The sequence below is a fragment of the Amphiura filiformis genome, chromosome 4, assembly GCF_039555335.1.
Source record: "Amphiura filiformis chromosome 4, Afil_fr2py, whole genome shotgun sequence".
Lineage (NCBI taxonomy): Eukaryota > Metazoa > Echinodermata > Ophiuroidea > Amphilepidida > Amphiuridae > Amphiura > Amphiura filiformis.
Window position 1 is genome coordinate 63,663,052 of NC_092631.1, and position 13,007 is coordinate 63,676,058.

The 13,007-nt window shown below is 36.2% G+C and overlaps 1 protein-coding gene across 1 annotated transcript in view; it reads right to left on the reverse strand.

The window, feature by feature from the left end:
* LOC140151187 (ras-associating and dilute domain-containing protein-like) overlaps positions 1-13,007 on the reverse strand; it is a 106,115-nt gene that overhangs the window by 19,702 nt on the left and 73,406 nt on the right. Inside the window, 3 exon segments of the mRNA XM_072173439.1 lie at positions 4,152-4,377; positions 6,538-6,790; positions 10,406-10,443. Of these exon segments, the coding sequence (XP_072029540.1) occupies positions 4,152-4,377; positions 6,538-6,790; positions 10,406-10,443 (517 nt within the window).

Sequence of the window (13,007 nt, forward strand, 5' to 3'; positions counted from 1 at the left end):
AATAACAGCAAAACAACACATTTGAATGAGGAGATGCTCAGAAGGCCAAAAAGGCCTGAACAAACACCCCCTTAACCTTAGCCTAAGTTTCCTAATTTATCTATTAAAATACAATTACATACATACAAACACCCCACCCTCTTTCATACATTCATGTAGAAACGAACTAAGCAGGAAAAAATGATGAATAAAGAACATGCAGAATATAAATTAGGATTTCATAACATTTGCTCACGTGCATTATATCGCACAAGAAAGCTGACATTTTGTGAATATAGTATAAATGCTAAGAGATCAGTTAATTTTAATCGATTTTTTTGTTTTAAAAGGGAGAAAAATAAAAATAAGTAAATCCAAACTAAGAGGTATTAAGTGTACATTTCTATAAGGTTTGTTTTAATTTGGGATCTAAAGAGTTTTACTGATGTAGCCGTTTTGGCGCATCTGTCAATCGAATGCCATTTTCTTGGCCGGTTCTTATTGTTTTGTTAGCAAACTCTGTTTTTGTAAGACAGATCTTGTAATCTTCAGCGTTTCTTGTGTGATACCTGAGGTGATTCCTCTGCTCAACAAAATAACTATTGAAGGCCTTTGGTAACTGATTGGTATTATACTTGTACATAAAAGTGCTTAGTTCGAGATCATAACTATCATAAACATTAAGCAAATTGTAATTCTTGAAAATAGGGGCTGAGTGACTTAAAAAGTGACTATTCGATATCATTCTAAGGGCTTTTTTTGAAGTTTGAAAATCTTTTCCAAATATTTTTGACAAGTATTTCCCCATGCTAAGATACCATAGTTTATGTAAGGAAGTATTAAAGTACAATATAGTGAATACATTATTCGCTCGGGGACAAAATGTTTCAGTTGGTTTATTACACCAACACCTCTAGATATATTCTTTGAGATGTTGGTAATATGACATTTCCAAGTTAAATTCTCATCAATTGTCACTCCAAGAAATTTGGTCTTATTCAACCTTTCCAGGATTACATTATCTAATATAATATTTTTAGTAACATTGTACAATACGTGTGATGTTTTGTGATGTGTACCAAGCACCATATAATTAGTCTTGCTTGCATTCACTGATAGCTTATTAGCCTTAAACCAATTATTTACTTATATGTTCAAGGCAGTTCAAAGTAATAAATAAAATAAAACCTTGAATCCTTTTCATGCATCAGTTAAATATTAGTTCTTCCTTCCGCTAGAATTGATCAAATCAATTATTTTGGGCGGTCCAAATAAAGTGTGATAGTGATAAAATATTGGGAGTGAAAATCGAGTATAGTGTCCAAGAAGTTAATTGCATTAGCACACATGCAGGGGTGTTACTAGAAATCTTCAACTGAGGGAGTGGGGTAGCTCAAATGTGCCAATATAGACTGATGTATTTATGATATTTTGGGCATAAAAATCAAGATTTTTCATCAAATTTTTCATCATTGTTTTTTTGTGTTTGTAACAAAACAAACTGGTTTTTTATTGATAACCAACAAATCATTTGTCATTTGAAAACCCAAATTTTTTGTTTGCAAAAACCTGTTTCTTTTATCATTGTTTATTGCAATATAGAATAACCTATTTCTCTTTGAAATGTGAAATAATCAGAAAATCCTGCTTTATTGCAGACAAATCCATGATTTTCGTTTCTGTGTTATTACAATTTGCTGTCTACTCTGTAGGTAACATATGCAATACATGTGCAAGCATAGTTTATTGGTGAACAAATAAGAAGTAAATCGAAATAAAGCAAGGTAAAAACAATGAGATTTTATATTGAAAATCTTGCTTTAGTTTACTGACAATCGATCTTGAGTTGCCCGTCACATAATAAGTTTGAAAACAAGCAATGTAACTTTTTTCATTATTTTTGTGACTTTCATTACATGACCAATTGTGAGTGTAAAATGTGCTATCAGATGCATGATCTATCACAATGAGTTGACTGAAACGCTTGTAGCGAAATTGATGTTTTGATTTAGATTTTTCCTCAAAAAATACGCCCTACATGTTTGTTTTGCAAAAATGACAATTAAGGTGCTATTTTTATTTTTGAAAAATCACAACAATGAATTCAAACTAAAGTGTGGGGCCGACGGGAAACTCAAAATTGAATTTATATAAGCCTTATGTGGTAAAAAGATGAAAATTCAGTTTTTAACTTTTAATTTTAAAACAACCTAGATTTTCTTTTGAAAATCTTGGTTTACAACCAATAAACCAAAAATTTTCCATTTGAAAATATTTGTTTATCAAAAATAGAATTTTAGTTCTTCACTGTGCCTTAAAACCCAGCTTATCTGGTTTATTAGAGAAGTTTAGGTTATTCAAATTAGGACATTGAGTGGGCTATATTTTGCTACTACGGAAATGACTTTGCTTGGCTAGTATAGTGTGTACATAATTTTGCCAAATCATTTTTAAGCACAACTTGTCACTTGTGAACAGCTATGGAAATTAAACATTTTTGACAACCATGAGGACTGATGACATTATAATATTTCCTGACTTAAAGGGGCATTTTGTGATCCACAGCCTCATCCCCCCACTTTTCCAAAAAAAGTTGAGATTTTTACACCACTGGATACCTCTGACTACATAATGTTTATGTACCAAATATTTCTTGCAGATTAATCCGTTTAGCAAAAATATCGCCAAATTTGAATTTCATTCTGGTGCACCAGAACGAAATTACAACACATTGTCTATGGAGCAGTGTAATACACATAATCATGCATAACTCGCAAACGCAAAATCGGAATCAACTGAACTTTTGGAAATAAGCTTTTTTTGTGGATATGTACTGAAAAATGTCATAAAAAGAGGATGCTAGGATCACGAAATCCTCCTTTAATAAAATGTTATGCCACCCACACCAAATTGTCCGGTTGGCAGTGTTGTGTGCAAAAGGCATTGACAGTTAGCTATTTTACTGTCTATGGTAAAAGGGGACAGAGTACTCCATCTTCTACCTTTGTTTGTCTGTCAGAAGAATCACAACCCACAATAATGTGTGGAACACTTTATACATCCCTTACGCAACAATGTACTTCTCCATAGTCCACTTGCCAATTACCCGGGGCCAATTATGCATACGCTGGCATTTATAAAGCATGTTTTGTATTAATTTGTGATAGATTTTCACATCTGATCTTTTCAGTTACTGTACTCCATCTGTTTGTTGCGGTTAACATGCTTAACACTGTTGTCTATGGAAAGTTAGTCCAATTTCTGGCCTACTAAAATTTGCCATGACGTAATGCATCTTTAAATGGATCTGGCTTGTGATTGGTCGCCCAGATCTTGTTATGGTTTAAATCCTCCGGGCACGTGCCATTACCATTAACTACATTGTACACAACTAGGCCTATGATCTGTGGAATTTATGGCGCTTTGTGTTGCGCGAAAGTTAAACTCTCACTAGTTGCATGATATACGTCTATAGCACGTCTTGAACTTCCATGCTTTGCGCTTGCGGTTAAATTGGATTGATCATGTTGATGTTGATAAAAAAAGTTTGATTGACAGTGTGTGTTAGGGACAAAGTCCCAGGTCAAAGTCCCGGCTCAAAACCCAAATTACATAGTTGATTTTATTACTCGGGCTGTTGCGATCAATAATCACATGGGGGTAACTTCCCCCACCCTTGGCTATGCCACTGAGTGGCAGATTGTGCTATGTATTCCCTAACATTGCTTTAAGCTAGGGGGAAGGAGGGAAGGATGCAGTAAAACTTCACCACAAAATGATGGTTTCAAGTCAACAGTCAATCAAAACATGTGTTTGATTCGCTTTTCTGGAAAAGCCAACAAATCGAGTGAATTCAGCTTAATTAAGGACAATCTAACCTGCAGATCCACCTGTAGAAGGCTGCCCTCAAAGAAGTTGTCACCACAATAATACCATGAATACAATGCATAGAATGTTGATGTATTGTATGCACACAATTTCATTAAAAAGGGGTATCTTTGAATATATCATTCTAAATTGCTAAAACAGGGGATGTTTTTGAACTCAAAAAAGATGCCAAAAGGGGTGTTTTCATGAGTTTACTCACAAGTATGCATACCTAAGGATACATGTCTGGAGCACCAGGACCAGGTATACATCTGATTGGACAGTTTAGATAACTGCAAACTCACCTCTCTCCATGAACATGTTAAACAATGAAGCATTGGTGAAGAACAGCAGATACGCAAACAACTGGGATGTGATTTGGGGATGAACATCCAGACTGTACAGCATGTCAAAGGTCGTCTGGAAAACATGGATGACTTCTTCCATGCCCTGTGACCTTTCATCCTGACCTTTGTCTTCATCTAGAAAAGGGTTGGTGTCCAAGATATTGGGAAGTGCAATGTACAAGGTCTGTAGAAAATATTCAAAATAGAAATCATGTTAAGTGTGAGAGCAATTAAAAATTAAGACTTCAATACTTACTTGCTTACCAGGAGTGCATTTGGGAACTTCCTCATCATTAGGCGATTTTGTTAGCTCTGAAAAGTGCTACCATAATCAAAATAAACAAGAAGTGTTGAAGTCTAATTTTAAGTTTTATACAGTTTGATCCCCCACAGTGTCTATTTCTGCTTACATGGGAAAAATGAGCTAGCTTTAAATTCCCCTGTGCAAGGAACTTTCAGCTAATTGTCCCGCTCTACCCCATATAAAACTCAGGGACCTGATCCTGGCTGTGACGGTTATATTATAATGTTGGCTGACTAGGGTTCTGCACCTGTATAGAGATGTATCCCTGAATGATGCTAAATGGTTGATAAGGTGTGTCTTTGGCCAAAGAGGTCAGCGACTTTCTGTAAAGTGCAATGATCGTATGTAATTGCGCTATATAAATCTGTGGCATTTTTCTTTCTTATTCAAATTTTTTCAGGTTATTTCTTTCTCCTGCATTTCAAATTTCAAGAGAAACCCTTTCTTTGAACATAATTTTCCACAAATCCCTAACTGGCTGGTTGTTGACCCACAACCTTGAAATTTCAGACAATTTATATGAAAAGAAATCTTCAAGTAATTATTGCTGATGCACAAGGCGTCTCTATTCAATCGTTATTGAACATTGTTGGCACGGTCGTTGAGAATCGGATTTTCATCACATTTATTATGTCCATTATGCACTACACATATTTATGAGACAAATGTAGCAGAATCTACAAAGTGATATTTTTATACACATTTTTGCACAATTTTGCAATAATTTACATCCAAAATCATATAGCTCCTAATAGAAGCTAGCCAGTCATGAGGCAACCACCCTAGTACCATATCATTAAATCATGATAGGCCTATAAGGACATCCTGTAACTTAAACCAACCACAAAATAAACCTCTGAGTGTCAAGTTTAATTGTGTTATAACAGCCAGAGCAATAGGGTGGCATCGCAGCCAGTGGCGGCACCATCAGAATTTTTTTTTTTTTTTTTTTTGGGGGGCAATAGGGGGTAAAGTGAATTTCAGGGGGAAAAAATCAACAAAATTACTGCAAAAAGTGGAAATTTTCATAATTTTAGGTTTTTTACGGGGGACAGGGGAAAGAGTTCTGACTGGGGGCATTTGACCCCACCACCATGCCCCCTCCGTGGTGCTGACACTGATCGCAGCTTCTCTAGTCTTTACACCTGTGCTTTTTTGTCACAAAAAGTGAACCATTTTGCCGATGCAAATCACACCATTTACATTTACGCTATTACAGAGTATGATTTTAGTATTTCCCATAAATGTGTTGCAAAAGTGATATCAAGATGGTTTCAAATGCCCCAATAGCTTAAAAATTCATATCCTACATACTCAACAGCATTTGTGAATTGCAACTCATAACAGCAAATGATGCCAAATTTGACCACACAAACCTATATGCAATGATATTGGCTTGTGTTCACAACATAGTTCATCCAGTCTGCCAGAGGTGTTGGGAACCCGGCCCCCAACTCAACACAAAAGTTGGTAACCATAAGAGTTATCAAATAGCGTAGAAAAGGGGTATTTTTTACCAGTAGCGAGGACCCCAAAATTGGCAAAATAGGGGGTATGTAATTTGTACTGTCCGCGAAATTTGACTGTGAAATCAGCAAAATAGGGGGTATTTAATTTGCACTGTCTGCGAAATTTGGATAAAAGGGGTACTTGGGAAAATCCAGTAATTTTATGTCAATATTTAGTGCCAGTAAAAAAGGTGTTTTTGGCCTAATTTTGTCCTCGAATTTGCATGAAAAAGGGGGGTAAATTTGATGAAAAATCATTGCAAAGGGGGTCTTTGAAAGATTTGGTAACTCTCATGGTTACCAACTTTTGTGTTGAGTTGGGGAGGGGGGGGGTCAGGGCTGGGAAGTGTTTTAAACAATCCTCTTCTCAAATGATCATCAGTAATGTTATTAATGATCTTACCTTAGCACTTGTTCAGTGCCTATATGGGACCATAACAACCCCTCTCTGACATTACAAAATCCACCAGTCCTATCGGCGCTGGCGCGTCTCTTTGGGCGCTCGAGGAACTAGAACTAGTTGTAATCTTACCTTTGTGAGATAGTATACACTCTGTTGAAATGTATACATGACAACTTCTTCCAACTCTGCCGTAATCTCATCCTGAAAAGTTGCTGATGCAGTGGATCCTTCAGCAGCCTCTTCCTCTGTCTCCATCTGAGCGATGTAACAGTTCATGTAGTTATGGAAGTAATGCAGCAGTTCAAGTGCATTGGCCATCCAGAATACTATGGCGCGGAGATGGGGGAGGAGCAGCCTCAAAACTTTGTGCACATCTGTGAGTCTGAATATTTCAAATAAGAAAATGTTGTCAATCTATTTGCATAATCACGAATTAACATAAAAAACTTATGGTTATTCCATGTAAAAGAAAGGAGAAGAATAATTCTTCTCAACAATGATTGTTGGCCCATCCCTGTATTATGGATCCCCTCCTGGAGTTATACTACACTTTTGAGAGGGACATAATCATGATAATTATGACCTCATTTTATTGTAATTATTTCAAAGAACCGATATCAACCCTCAATCCCTCCTCTCCCGTCCTAACATTTTGCGCAAGCGTATCATGCATCACGTATTAAAGGGGCATTTCGTGATCCACAGCCTCATCCCCCCACTTTTCCCAAAAAAAGTTGAGATTTTTACATCACTGGATACCTCTGGCTACATAATGTTTATGTACCAAATATTTCTTGCAGATTAATTCGTTTAGCAAAAATATCGCCAAATTTGAATTTCGTTCTGGTGCACCAGAATGAAATTACAACACATTGTCTATGGAGCAGTGTAATACACATAATCATGCATAACTCGCAAACGCAAAATCGGAATCAACTGAAATTTCGGAAATAAGCTTTTTCGTGGATATCTACTGAAAAATGTCATAAAAAGAGGATGCTAGGATCACGAAATCCTCCTTTAAGACGCTTATGCATTTGTGTGCATCTAGCAGTGTGTTAATTCCTTTTGACATTACGGCACGCAGAAACTACATAATTTACTGCATACTTTATACTTCAAAGTGGACAAACTTTACTGGGAAAAGAACAAAGCCAAAACATAAAAAAATTTAGTGCAGTACCCAAGTGCAAAAGCGAAAGTCACACAAAAGTCACACAAAAACCTCTGGCTTTTGATTGGCTGCTATTTATAGTCTTTGTCAAAAACCCTCCAGGTCCAGGACAGAGCATCGACAGACTTTCCCAAAGCAAGGTTGATGTGGGGATGGGGAAGAACCTTGATGGAACCTTGTCTGCACATCCGATGTTGAATTTTCTCTATTTCAGGATGAAATTGCAATAACGAGAGAGAACATGGTGACCATGAAACAATGGGGTATGCCACACAGGACACTCAATCTGAATCAATATGGACTTCAGAAATCCAGATCAATGTGCACCTGTCTACACGGTTAACAGGACAGGGTTGCAATATTTGAAAGCAACTTTACCGCATAAATGCATGTCATGTAATATGGAAGCATGTGTTTTAACACTTAAAAGCGTTAGATGCAGCAGGGCCGTAAGAAGTGGGCGGCCGAGGTGCCATGGTCGCCCACTTTTGAGAAATTTGTTATGTTTCTTTTATATCTCTATTTCAATTTGGGCATATATTTGTAATTTGGCCGCCTATATTTGTGATGGCCGCCCACATTTTTCAACCTTGCCCTGAGATGCAGTAAATGTTGCACTGAGAGTATGTAGTGCTATTCACCAGCAAAGTGGTTACATAACTCCCTGGTAAACTGGATCACACATCTTTTGGAATCGGTAGTACATGCCATAGATTTTGTGTTACGATCATTTTGATTGTGGTGCAGAACTCAAAAGTGTGATCTAGTTGACATAGTGATAATCGGATTACACGTAACACTTCACTAGTGAATATGTATTAATTCGTTCACGATGCAGTGCATCAGTATTATGTTACACCCAGTAATGCAGACCACAGAAGTACATATTGACATGATTGATGTGGATCGATGCAGATCTCCACTCCTATATGGAATGCTCCATTGATATGAGGAACAGAAACAAATAAAGATTCAAGTGAGCAAGTCAATGCTAGCCTTGAATTGGTCTAGGAAGACATTATCATCCAATCATTACTGCCACTTTGGCTCTGCCATTTCGGCTAAGTTAAAGCTGTAACATACAAATAAGTTTACATGTTGGATGTGAAGTGCAAGTACAAACAAACCTATCTTTCCAACAGGCCTGAAGCAAGACCCAAGACCCGGAAGCCACACCCACTTCAGGGGAATCTAAATTATGTGTGTTTTCGATAGGCTTAGATCCTGGGGGATGGGGGGAGGAATGCCCAATGAGGGGATGGTCCATGTAATCACCTCTCATGTTATGTAAATGCCTGTGGTTTTTTTAAACAAAATTAATCTCATATTTGACCCCTTTAGCTTTAAGAATGACAAATTTGTGTGTATTTCAGATGACTATAATTATTATGTTGTAGTTAAACATCATATTTGACCATTTTAGCTTTAAAATGGCAAATTTGTACCCCCTTCATACCTATTTGCTCCAAGATATCTATTTTGAGAGTGAAAGACACACTACATTGCTTGACAGAATTTACATCAACCTCCATCCCCCCCCCCCAATGTTATAATGAAATCTAATGCCACTGGTCTTTTAGTGGAAAACATATTGGTAAGATTCTTAATCTTAGCGGCAGTCTGCATCACATCCCATCCCACAGTCATTTCAATACACCTGTGAATGATGAGGTTGATGCCCTGCCCTTCATCACAAACACTTCAGTGTAATGCAGTGAAGTAAACTGTCAGCTTATATTGAGCAACTTGTTCCAATTACTGTTCAGACGGTCCATGAACTTCCTCCCACCCTGACATGTTAATAGAAGTCCAGATGAACCTTAATGAAGCCCAGAAAGTACTTCCTTTTTCTGTGAAGAACGTCAATTAGCCACACATAACCAAAAACAGAAGCGTTTTAGGTCCGATTTCTCGATGCGTGGCTAGTGGACAGGCTTCGTAAGCCAGCAGGCTAGCCCTACCAATGTGGATCCATTTTATTGATTTATCTTTCTAGATGATGTATGATGTGCAATTGTAAGCATGGTATATACGACTAACTGGGCTTAAGCCTGATGGCTTAAGAAGCCTGATGGCTTAAGCCTGATGGCTTAAGAAGCCTGACCACTAGCCATAGTTCGAGAAACCAGCCCTTAGAGGTCACATTTTGCACAAAAGTGTAGTTAAAATAGACAAGAAAAATAGAAAATCATGATTGTCTGCATTTTTTATTTGGCCGACAATTATAAAACAAAAATGTTGGGGATTCATAGCATTCTATTATTATTAGTTAACTGTAGCTTTTCATCAGAAACTAAATATTTTATGAATAAGATTCTAATAAAAGAAGCATGAGACATTCAATGTCAATCGCCATAGAAACCAGTTGGTGTTGTCATGGACGGCAACAATTAAAGAGGAATAGCCCAATTAAGTTGTTTAAAGCTTAAGCCATAATGTATGATTTCAATCAAATTTTAATTTGGCTATTCTTTACTCAAAATGCTGAGATAATATTAGTAATAACTGTCAGGAAAGGTTTCCGTCCATTTTGAGCTAAAATGAAAATGGAGTTCTATGGTGGACTTAATGTATCAGTATAAAACATGTCAAAATTGCTCTATTGACCAGAATTTTTTTTTTTTTTTTTTTTTGGCCATTTCCATTTTTGGTCTAAACATTACAATCAAAAAATCAGGTTTGAAAAAAATAAACTGATGTCATAAGATTGTATATTATGGCTTTAGTTCAAAACTACTTTTGTTTATTGAGGCTATTGTTGAGAAGCTCCTGAATGCAATTGAGACGAGATATAAAATGAAACCTTAAGATGTTGTTACTTACTTTTTTGGCTGTTTACTGGCAAGTTCTTTGGTTTTGTCCTGTAGTGGAAAAAAATAAATGGTAAATCAGTGTACAGATACTCAACTCAGTATCTGTGGTTCTAATAGGCCATTAATAACAGAAATTGGTATTGGGATCATACACTGGTTATTGCAAAGAGCAAGTAGGTTTTGAGGTGAAAGCAAAACAGAGAACACAGAAATGTAACAACTTTCACGCACTTGGTGTTTTCAAAACTTTACATTCGCTTTTTAATTTGAGTGTGATACAAGAATATATTGCACAAGATTGTATCTAGTGTAATATTATTTCTTTAAATTTATCACACACAAAAAAAGCCATACAATATCATTATTAAATAGGCTTTTACAGCGCGAGTTCATAACAATTAGCAATTTTTTTAGCAGGTTCACTATTTGACAAGTTTAGAACTGTCAAGCTTTCATCATGAGTAGCCTGACTTCTTCTGGGCAAAGTACCTAAGTATGAAACATGTAGGCCACCCCATGCCTACTGATGGCTCTAAAAAGAGCTGTTCACTGAAGACTGCCCTTTGTGAACAGTGAACAAGCAGACCTTGCTTAACTGCTTATGTAAACATTTTTGGTGGCACTGGAAAGAGCCATTTACTGAAGACTGTCCCTTGTCAACAGAGAAAAGTAAATAACTGGTGGCTCTGAAAAGAGCCATTCACTGAAGATTGCCCCATGTATTGTGTGCGCAGATGTATTGTGTGCGCAGCTAATGTGCCATTCACTAACCGGCATAACACTCACATTGACAGAGACATTTTGCAATTCTGGAGTGCTGAGTTTAACCTATGACCTAGGATTATATTATATTTAATATGGTTTAATTCAGCGTGCCAATATAAAGAGGTCACAGTAAGCTTCCAGTGGTAATTCCAAAGCTGACATAATCCAGCATCACAAAACTCAAGGATTCCTGTTTTCATTATTGTCGTATCCATGACACACAGTCGGACATTGACTTAGGAATTGTTATTCTTGCATACACTGATCCTGAAGAATTCTATGACCGTCTGAACATGCCTATACTATAGTAGAAATTTCAATTGAATGAACACAGCCTGACATAACATGACAATTTTTTGCGTACACTGCGCGATGTATGCCAGCATGTGCGACTGTGCATGCGTAACACGAAAGTGAGTCCAATGATTCCTACGTACTTGTGATTGGTTAGTATTGTATCCAAGGTTGTACGTTTGTGTTATAATTTGAATTACATAATATACAAACGCGGTTGGATCGAGTACAGCTATTGATGAAAGCTATGTTCATTCAATTAAAATTTCCACTACATATATACAGATAAAAACAGTGGTAAAAGTTGTCTTTTGATTGGCAATGCTGACATTTAACCTCAGGGTATTTTTTTGATTAAATCATATAATTTGAAATCTAGGTTATATGCATTCAAATGAATATCTACTCCTATAGTATAATTTGTACCTCAAGTTGTATCGATAACCCACAAAATGATGGTATAATAAAATTACAACTCAATATTGACAGCCAGAGTAACTATCATGTGGATGTGGGTCATTGATGTTTGAATGTATACAGGATGAAGGAATAAAAACCACAAGGCCTATCACAGATCAATATATGCCAGAATCCATATATCCCAAATTTATAAACATAAATCCAGAAATCTATATCTATAATGTTGCTAACCCTTACACAATTAATCCTAATTTATATAAATAAATCCAGAAATCTATACCCCTTATTTTTAATATGGAGTCCTTACACTATTAATAACTCATAGGAAATATTAATTTAGATTCTACATCTTCAGTAGATAGCTGCATGTTGAATTATTGGAAGCAAGGAATCAAATTAAACTATTGTCAACCGGATAAGATTCTTGCATATCAGGCATGCAGTCAACCACCCATGTGCATCCTACTATTAAAGTCATTGACTACTCCACGCCAAAATCAGCAGCAGTAAAAATATATAGTAAAAATTGATATTTTTGTGTTAGTTTTGTTTTCTTACTTTTCATTCTCCAAACAGATCTTGTGAGAATATCAAAAGCATTACTTTTGTGTATAGGTCTATGAAAGGAAGTTAATTGCAGGAAGCCTTGATCTTTTTCTGTTTCCATCTTCCTTTTAGTGTTAATATTTTGTGTCTGGTTTCCATTAGTCTTAGTTTATGGTCTGCAATATATGTGTATCTTAATTTATCTTGTCATATATTATCTTTGAGCCAATTTGCATATTCCACTTGTCTACACTGTAAAAGTCATAGAACACTTGACACTAGTGTTCTGTCTCTGTTTCCAAGATTAGTTATGAAAAGATGTCTGCATATCCATACTAAAATAGTGTCTCCTTACCTAGCACTATCACAAAAAGGAAACATTGTTACATTAATATTTGATTTTGAAAAATAAGACAACATTTTCAAAACTTAGAACACATTAACACCTTTTGAACACTTGACACATGTTCAAAATTTCCTTATGTGTTTCTTTGTTTCATTTGAACACTGGTGTTCTTGTAGTTTGAACACTGATGTTCTGAAATATTTGAGAACCCTTATTACACATGTGTCATGTGTTCAACTGT